Below are 10,391 nucleotides of genomic sequence, written 5' to 3'. Positions count from 1 at the left end.
GAGAGAGAGAGAGAGAAAGAGAGCGCAAGAGAGAGAGAGAGAGAAAGAGAGAGAGAGAAAGAAAGAGAGAGAGAGAGGATGGGAAAGCAAAAATAAAGAGAAACTAACTACTAGAAGAAGGCCGTGTCTTGGATAGTGGGTATTATGGGACTCAGGAGTGTCAGGCTATTTTTCAACCTCTTTACATGGGTCATTTCCTAACAGCACTGGCAACTGGCCAAGCCATTCCTTAGTCATTAACAGCGGACACATTTTGCCACCACAATGGTAAACACACACATACTGTAAGTGTGCAAGCAGAGATTTGCACAGATCAAGCCAGTTAGCAGATGGGAAACAATTGCAGCTAATCCCTCTTGCCTCTTGCTGACAATATGGTGCTGTTTCTTGCAAATCTGGACCACAGATCCTACCAGGACATATCTGTCATGTCAATTACCTGGTCTCCGGTGAGGTGACAGGCGGCGAGGTTCTGCTCTTCAAATGATGGGGCAGAGCGGACGTATTTGAGCCAGCTGTTGCTGGTGGCATCCGGGCCTGTGTCCAGCGCAAACTTGACGTCGCCCATGTTGTCCACCACCTGTTGGAGAGGAACAGGTTAGATATTATAAAACGAGACACATTTTTTGTCTTCATTTTTTTTCAAACTCTAATTAAGCTATTGACAACTTCCACTTAGAATATATCCATATATTACATTTTCCAAAGACGTTCTGGGCTGTTTAAAATGCAACATTTTAAAAATGCACATCAGGTTTAGGAAAGCTGTGCCAGGAGTTTGATGTCAGTCAACTTTAATACACACAGAGGCAACATGTCAGTGGGTGTTAGGGACACCTAACCTTGTCAATCCCAACAACAAGAAGAGGAAAGAGGGAAATGAGGAGAAAGGAGGAGGGAGTAGACAAAATGTGGCTTCTTTCACTTGTCTAAAGACTTTCTCTGGCACATATTGATCACCCTTTGTAACCTCTACGCCCCCGAGACTCCAAGAGCGGGTTTCATGTTACTCGCTTTCACAGAGGTAGAGGTGAAGGAGGAAAAGGAGGAGAGGGGCTTATTGTGGAGCAAAATGTGAGGGGAAAACCAGTAAGGAGTAACAATACTTCATGTATGCATATAAGAATGGGACGTCATTCTTCCCAAAATTGTAAATTATCACATATTTTATATGATATGAATGGAAAACTGACAATATACAATGATTAGTGTATAAATGAACAGCAGAGACTGCAAAAAAGGCCACATAGGCCAGAAAGGTTGCTTTCTACTCTTGGCTCCCTTGAGTGTATTTGTGTGAGTGTGTGTGTGTATGTGTGTGTGTGTGTGTGCGCGTGTGTGTGTGTGTGTGCGTGTGTGTGTGTGCGTGTGTGTGTGTGTGTGTGTGTGTGTGGTTCTCTGAATCTCGGGGCGGCTCAGCTGAAACCCTTAAACCCACCCTCAGCACCAAGCTGTGGGTAAAGCTCCAATTTCGCCCCAGCGCTGCATGTGATACTGAGCCTGTGTGAATCCTCTGGGGAGAACTGGCCTGAGAAAGACCAACTTCTCTAATTACAACTCCCAATCAGCCTGGCCTGAGTTCAGCGCTGACCTCTAGCTTGACTCGCTGCACTCGTAATTACAGTCAAATGTCTGCCGAAGGAAATCGAGGTGTGATGGAGAAGAACCAACAAACCATCTGACGTTTTTAGATGTGCAAAGTTCGTGAACCTCTCTAACTGGCTGCTTTTCTAAAGGCATGTTCGTGTTTTTTTCCCAGCTCGTAAAGTGTGAATGGTCATGTTCTTGTTGTCTGGGTGAGCGCGTGCAGAAGGTGTATTTTTGTGGGTGGGGTACAGGTGCCAAGTTTGGTGAGTAAATATGTAAAGGGTCTGGTTGGAGGTGTGGAAGAACTGCCATGTGCCTGTTTGTACAAATACGGCAACCGTTTCAGGCAAACGCATGTGTGCTTAGTTGTGTTAACAGCTTGAGGTAAAAGTAATGTTTTTACTTTTAAGCCAAAGTGTGAGTTTACCCTCTTCACTAGATGCGACAGCTTTAGAATAACAATACCTGTTAGTGCCTTGGCTAAAAATAATCAAAACCGTAACCTATGTTATAAAATCCTGTTCCTGTTGCGTATTTTCTGTAATTCACACTGAGATCCTCAGAAGCAAATAACGTGATTATGTCCACTGGAATAGCTTCTGAATAAAAATTAAATCTTATCCATTCCTCACTCTCCACATCTACAGCTGCTGCCTCTTCTGCTTTCAGTTTGCAACTTAAACACCGGGGTTGATCGAGTCCAGGCCTTTATTTTATGTGTGAAAACAGTCACTGAAAACAAACCAGGCATACCCCACCTACTACTCCACCCCAATATCTTTTCTGCTGGCGGTGGAGTCAGAGTGCACTTGTCACACCATTGCCGGGGAGCTGCGACAGGTATTGTAGATGTTTCATGAACACATGGAGAAAAGATGAAATCCCGGTGGAGTCAAATTGGGATTGTTTCTTTTTTTTGTTTTTGGGGAGGAAAAAGGTGTGGGAAGGGAAGTGGGGACCACACGACTCTGCACAGACTGACACATACATATATAAATACTGCCATGCCTATGTATTGGGCATCGTAGTAATCCTAGGTTTTGGGTTCCCCCCCTCTTCTATACACACACCTAAGGGTCTGATCTCAGGCCTAATGAGCTGCAGACCTGTGTGTGTTGTATGTTTTTGAATGTGCATGTGTGTGCATGTGTGTGTGTGTGTGTGTGTGTGTGTGTGTGTGTGTGTTGTCTTGGAGGCCTGCTAACACCCTGTCTCTGGGTGGAAGACTGATTTATAAGGCTTCAAATGAGGTGCAACAGAGAAGGAAAACCAGAACAAGCCCACGGCTGATTGTTTGTTTATTTACCTTTCTTTTTCATTTTACCCCCTCCCTATGTCGCGGGGGGCGGGGAGGCCCCGGTTGGAAATCATCAGCTACATGTGTGCAAGGATTTTAACAAAACAAATGATCAATGATTTACTTTGTTGCAATCTTGGAATACGGCAAAATTGCAGAAAATATGTGTAATAGGGAAATTGCTGAAAACATGTGTAATAGGGAAATTTAAACAGGTTTAAACAAGGTTATTCAAACTTATTTGGAAGCAGAATGAAGGTGAACAGTAAAGTTGTTACCCAGACTGCCCTCTTTAAACATCCATTACATTTTCTGGTTCAACTGGAACTGGACATGTGAGGGCACACAGTTTCCTTTTGTAGTGAGGGATTATTAAATTGTTATTTAAGAGGTGTTCACTTTTGATTTTACCTCCAAATAAAGTACAATGTTATTAAATGATGGCAAAACTCATGATAATGAGATTAAAGTTATGATAGCCTAATTGAAGATAATTATCATTTTAGGTCAGTGGAGGGAAGAAAACAGTTACCTTTATCCTGTTTCTTCATTCTATAATTCAATTCTGATTTACCAGAAACATATTTTAAACATTTCCAATTCAAAGCTTGACCTATGGTTTTATTTGATTGAACAGCATCAGAAAACGACTCACATGACAGTGCGCGCACACGCACACACGCACACACACACACACACACAAAAAGGTGCAAACGCGCAAAGACACAATGAGACTTCAGTGAAAGAGAAGCGGCTCTGAGTGGACAGGATTCAGAGCAAACTCCACAGGAAGCTCTGATAAGAGCACGACACTTATATCGCTCCTCACAACACAAAGGGGAACCTTTGACAGCTAGGAACCTTTAATGGATGTCTCGGCATGCCCTCTCCTCCGCCGGTTACATCAGACGGATGTGTGTGGCGTGCAGGGCTGAATTAGTAGAGGAAAGTTGCTTGCACGGGTAGACGTTGGTGACAAGGTACATATTATTTTCTGTTTGACGGAGGGCAGAAAATGGAAATGGCAGCTCGGAGCACAGTGGTGATTGTGATGTGAGATGGAGATAGAAGCAGACTTACAGCATGCGAGACATAACTGCTGGGTTATTGTGTGTCTCCAAGGGAATATTTTTATGAAGTGTGATCTTAGTGCTTTGCTGCAGTGCCCCGGGGTTGAATGTGTAAACACACCCTAGTTTGCATGTATTTGTGTATGGGCCTGTGATAGTTTCTAAAAATAGCAACTGTATTCTGACTTTTGAAATAGATAAAGGTTTGATTGTTATGTATTACATGATCCAGTGGATTGAGAAATCAGTGACCAGTAGTGATCAGCAATATGGTTTTTCCTTTTGCACATCAGAGCGTATGACGAGCAACTATGGCCTTCTATCTATGTGAAAGTCAAACAGACATGTCTATTTTGGATTCTGGTAGTCAAGTGATAATCACACAATGACACATTGTTTTACAACAAATGTTTGCTGAAAGATTTCTCTGCATTGAAGGTTTTTCCGCCTGTAGAAAACAGGAAAGCCGAACTGTGAACACGTAAAAAGAAAAGGCTGATTCTCCCCTGGTTCACCTACTCATGTCCTGGGGAAGTGGCCGACAAATGAAAAAAATGTTGTTTCATAGAGAAAAAGCAAAGACAGAAAGGGACAGATTGCATGTCAATGCAGATCCTGCTTTTAATTTATGTAGATCGAGAATATGTATAAAAAGAAAGACAAGCAGAGTAACAATCCAAAGAGGGGGACACATGTTCTTCTCCTTAAAGCAGCTAGGGGGCAGCCTGGAATGAAATCTCTCCAGTTTAAGGAGCAGAAGTGGAAATTAAACTTCCCTCTCTTCTCTGCAGCTGTACACACATACACATACAAAAACACAACATAAAAATGGTAGTCAGAGTAAGAAGTACATACACACTGTTTTAACCTGACGAGAGCGCCAGTCATGGAAACAGCAGTGACAGGGACAGATTGAGTGGCTGTGACAGGGGCTGCAGAGCTGGTTGTTAGAGGTGTTGCAAATTAAGGTGCAGGATGACTAACAAGAAATAAAGAAGTGTGTGTGAGAGTGTGTATCCTTTATGGAAAAGGGTCTGTTTCCAGTTGGGAGGTCCCTTAACATGCATTCACGCATGCACACACACACACACACACACACACACACACACACACACACACAACACAGCACCACACACTAATAAAACAGCTGACAGAAACAGATCCCTAGCCTCCAATGTGTATTTTTGCACATTCAAATGTGTGTGTGTGCGTGTGTGTGTGTGTGTGTGTGTGTGTGTGTGTGTGTGTGTGTGTGTGTGTGTGTGCGTGTTGTCCATATGCCTGTGTGTGATGGATGGGGGCCTGCAGAGATGACCCTACCCTGCCACATCACTCAACAGTCTAAATGAGTTGTGTCAGTGTGTGTGTGTGTGTGTGTGTGTGTGTGTGTGTGGTGTGTGTGTGTGTGTGTGTGTGTGTGTGTGTGTGTGTGTGTGTGTGTGTGTGTGTGTGTGTGGAGGTGAGAGGTGGACAGGCACACAAGGGGTCCTGTCAGTAAACCCTCTTTTAGAGCAGGAAGGAAAGTGATGGAGAATAATACACCAAAAGAAAAAAAGTGAATGAGAATATTCATATTTTATTATAACTTCAGCGGGAAAAAATCACGTAGGGAGGAAGTGAAACCCAAGAGGATGAAGAGTAAGATGAACACCCTGATGACAGTATCTTACTCTTAATTCATCATGCATGTTAGTAAACCTGGCAGGAGGGTGTTTGTGGATGTGAGTAAATGCACAAAAGAAGGCAGAGGTGTAGAAAACTATGAGCTAAATTAAAAGTCAAAAAGATTGTGAGCTTGTGAAATGATGTTCAGAAATAAAAAAAATAAAAAGCCTGTGAGCAATCCTCTGAACAAATATAGGAAATTCAAGTTAGTGCATGTGTAGAAAATGTTTTGTCAAATTTGTGTATGTATATATATATATATATATATATATATACAAATTATTGTTGTTTCATAATGTCAAAAAATGCTAAATTGATGTGGGAAATTATGCAACATAACAGATGCAGCAGAGTTGGTATATTCCTTGATAAGGCTTCAGTTTATTTCAGTTAGTTCAAAATCCTATTTAAATCATGTGAAATATGAGTTTAACATTTATCAATGAGATAAACTTGCTCTTTTCAGCACTGATCTGATGGTGAAGTTGTCAGTATTTGTCAAACATGACTCATTAATTTTCCTAATCCAATTTTTCTCTGCCATGAGAATCCTTCTCTTGATTCTGTAAATGTTCTTCCTCCTCTCTTTGTGTCACCACCATGTCTCCCTATTCCTTCCTTTTCATGCATGTTGCAAAAGGACACCAAACCAGCCGCACACTATAATACCAGAGGTAACTGTCAAATGTAGAAGCCAAAAATTTGATTGTCCAGCTACGTTCAATTCAAATTAAATTTAAATAATATTCAAATACGTTCTTCAAACAGCGTAAATGTGAAAAAACATACAGTATACATGTCAAGAGTTTAGGCCTTTGGATTGTCCTGATATGTGGCTTTTATTAAGACACACATATTACAATTTAAATCAAACCATTTGTTTATAAAATCACAGATTTAGCTGTCACTCACACATCCTTGAATTATAATGAAAGATTTAAATTATCTTTTAGGGAAACTAAGTTGAGTCCAAAAAAAGAGAATCAGTAGCAGAGCCAAAGTGTTTCATCAGGAGGAGCCATACTGTGAGTATAGATTTGGCCTTTAAAAATAAAGTGTATATGTGTGTGTGTGTAAGGCCAATTACTGATGCTGGTAATAGTACACCTGTGTAGCCATGTCTGGCCGTCTAATGACAGCTAAAGAGGAAACAGGCTGTAAATCCACTCACTCACTCACTCACACACACACACACACACACACACACACACACACACACACACACACACACACACACCTTTTATCGAGAGCCCTTGTGTTGAAAATCATGTATTTAGTGTTTGTTTTTGTCGAAGGCACATGTGAATACCACTGTAAAAATGTGTGTGTCTGTACCATGTGTGAGCGTTAGTTGTATCACTAGTAATATGAAGGCAAGGTGTTGGAGTGTGTCTTTGCAGTGTGTGAGTGGATTTGTGGTGTGTGTGAAGGTGAGTGAAGGCGTGTTAAATGTGACCCATTTTATCTGGGCCGGGCAGCCATCGACATAATTAAAAACCAGGCAGGCAGGCCGGGGAGGGCCTGGGGCCTTGTAAAAGCCATCTGGGTTGTAGTGTGTGTGTGTGTGTGTGTGTGTGTGTGTGTGTTTGTGTGTGTGTATGTGTGTCTTTACATGCATTATGAGTGTCAGAATCTGGCCCTTCTCACTAATGACCCAACTTGCTTCTTTTAAATCAGCGTCTCTACAGTCGCCATCACACAGCTATCATTTGTGGTGAGTGTGCATTAGCCACACTGAAAACAGCATGTGAAAAGTTCCAGTGTGTATCTCCCACACTCGAAAAATCATTGTAGAGTCAAATCTGATTTTGTCTGAGTTTGACCCACCTAATTTTCCCATGCATGTGGAGGAAATTAGGCTATGTGGTGATTTATGATGATGACTTCATTCAATTGAATACATTTTGACTTATCATTCTGTTAAGTTACCCAGCAGTTATGACTTGTGATCTGCATTATCATATTGTCAGTAGCTACATACGTTTCCCACTTTATGCTACTCTTTTTTTCTAGCAGGAGGATGCCATACATTTAGCTTCTTTTAAATTTGGGGTTGCTAATATGTCTGATTGAAACAGCACCCTGTCCACCTCTGCATCCCTGCAGCTCATCTGGATTAGCAAGTTGCTTGGTTAGGGTAACTTTAAACAGGAAGTGTGCACACTTTAAAAGAAGAGAGGCAGTGGGTTTTCAGGCTGGACCTTGTTAATGAAATGGATTTGTGTTATTTACAGCCCCTTGTTAAAAGGATACGTGTGTGTAACAGTGTCTGTGTGTTCAGGTGTGTGTAAATGAACGTGCTTGTGTATGTCATTTTATGTGTTGTATGCGTGTGTACGTGCATGACTTCTTGCCTGTATACATGTGTGTTTTTTATGTATGTGGGATGGGTTCAGTGTACAAGTGTACATGTGTGTGTGTGCACAGAGGTTACCATCATGCTATGTCTGTTTAACGGTTGGACAGCCTTTTACAGGCCGGGCTTTATGATATGTATTTAGGGCAATTAGTGAGCAGATATATTGGCTCATTATAGTGAAGCAGGTGCAGGGTAATGGGGAAATATATGAACAGTACATCAGGGTCACATACTCTGTCTGTGGTGTTTGAAGGCTAACAGCTAGACTTATGTGTGTGACAAACAGGAGCACACACATTGAACTGAGTAAGTGCCAGGATGAAGAAACATTTTCTCATTCTGGCCTCTGTCAAAGAAATCATACGATCAATGAAGAACATTTATCACATGCTAAAATAATTGTTAACAGACTCAAGTGGAGAACAAAGTGAGAAAACTAGTTGGATAGTAACTGGGAGAGAGGCAGAGTTAGTAAAGTATGTGTTTACTGGCTGGAAGGAACGCATAGTGAGCAAAGTGGTTGTTTATAGGCTACAGTATGTATGTTTGATAGTGCCGCTGGGCTTGTCTCAAGAAGAGTCCACTAACAGCCATACATAAACCTACAAACACATAAGCAAAAATCCCATAAAGTCCTTTTATATGTAAGAAAAAAAGGATCTTCAAATGTAATAATATGTTGCATATCAGGAATCACAGCTCTTTCTCAAATAGTGGATATACTGTCATATGGGAATATAAAATAAAACTTCCTGAGCTCAAGCAAAGCAAGTAAATCAATCAAGTCTAATGCATCCATGCCAAGAATAATGGCAAATAATAATGAGGCGAGGAAGCTTGCATTCAACACTGACACAACTTGACCTCCACTCTCTCGACTGACATCGGAAGTGAAACACACAACAGGACAATTCCTGGAACTGTGCAAACACAAATAGGGAAGTAGTGCTTGGTACAAATTTATAGAGCATGTAACACCATCAATTATTTATTAACACCAGAATAAAGGAATACTTCCTTCAACAACATTTGCTTTTGTAATACAATGGAGAATGATGAACGGAGAGAGAAGCAGAGAATGACACACAAAAACACAAAAACTATGAATTTACAATCATATCTCTAGTGATCTAAAGCAGACAACAGGCGTTTCCAATACGAACAGAAAGAGAATTTTTCCCTCTGCATGTCAGTTCCTGCTCAGTATCAATTCAACGTTGGCCTCACCATTCATCCCATCAACCACCTAATTCCTTGAATCTCAGAGAAGGACACAGACACAAAACAGGAGATGTCATGTCTGTCTCCAACAGTCTTCTTTAAATTTAATATTTTCAATAGAATGTCATTTGGTTGGCAGGACAGAAGAGAGCTGAGATGAGATGAAATGTACACAACATTCAAACTCGAGAAAACCAGCAAGAGAGTGGTAGACACTCACACATTCCTCTTTTGTCTTTTAGTCTTCCTCTGTCTCTCTCACATCATCATCACCCATACTCCACCTGGACTTTTGCAGGAGGTTTGAATTTGAGAGCTTAAACTGCCAAAAAATGCATTGTGAAGTAAAGTGGTGCCGGAAAAAAGCAGCAGCTGGCCAGGACAGCATGTGGCAGAACCCCTGTGTGGCTGCAGGCCTGGGACTTATTGGAACCATCTGAGCCGACATCTTCATTTACTTTAACAACCAAACTTCACTTTTTCCTCCCACCTCCTCTCTTCTCCTCCTCGGCCTTACCTGTAGCGAGTGACCAGGCTTTAGTCAGTCTGATGACCCAAAATAAAACACTGACTATAGAATCAAACAGAGACATGAACTTGAAATGGCTCACTAAAAAAAGCCTCATCAATATAAGGTGTCACCCTTAATTTGTACCCTTTAGATATATTTTTAATGTTGATCACATTATTGACGAAATAATTAAAGTTAATTTGTGGTAAATAAAGTAAACACATCAAACCACAGCCCTCTGGTTTTTTTATATTTTGAGATATGAAAATGTGACAGCACAGTTCTTGACCGCTTCGGACTGTACATGACTCTGTCCTGGCCATATCTGCGATAGAAGAAGAGCCTTGTTTTAAAGTGTGGTATAAGTGTAGGGCTGACTATCTCTAGCAGACAAACTGTAGATGGATAAAAACTTTCTAGCCAAGCAAAATTAAAGCTACAGTACAAACAACTGTAATACAACCCTAAAGGGCTCCCTCTATTTCAAAACTAAATCTGCTGCTGTGAATACATAAATCCCATTGCATATGATGAAAACCCAACCCAAGTCCAGAGAAAAAACACAGTGCCATATTAAGGCCAACTGGTATCACACAAAACCCAAAGGAAACGACATCAACATGGATATGGAGAGATGTAAAGGGAAAACCTTTTCCCTTAAATGTAAATGTAAAAAGTCCC

At 41.1% G+C, this 10,391-nt stretch overlaps 1 protein-coding gene across 9 annotated transcripts in view; it reads right to left on the bottom strand.

Moving 5' to 3' along the window:
* The window catches only part of prdm16 (PR domain containing 16), a 179,022-nt gene that overhangs the window by 23,840 nt on the left and 144,791 nt on the right, over window positions 1-10,391 (bottom strand). For all 9 annotated transcript variants that reach the window (XM_032520651.1, XM_032520653.1, XM_032520654.1 and 6 more), the window contains exon 4: window positions 440-580. In XM_032520651.1, coding sequence (XP_032376542.1) covers window positions 440-580 — 141 coding nt within the window. The remainder of the gene's footprint in view (window positions 1-439; window positions 581-10,391) is intronic.

The sequence above is a fragment of the Etheostoma spectabile genome, chromosome 7 (assembly GCF_008692095.1).
Source record: "Etheostoma spectabile isolate EspeVRDwgs_2016 chromosome 7, UIUC_Espe_1.0, whole genome shotgun sequence".
NCBI lineage: Eukaryota > Metazoa > Chordata > Actinopteri > Perciformes > Percidae > Etheostoma > Etheostoma spectabile.
The sequence above is the reverse complement of the archived record's forward strand: the minus strand, read 5'-3'. Positions and strand labels throughout refer to the sequence as shown.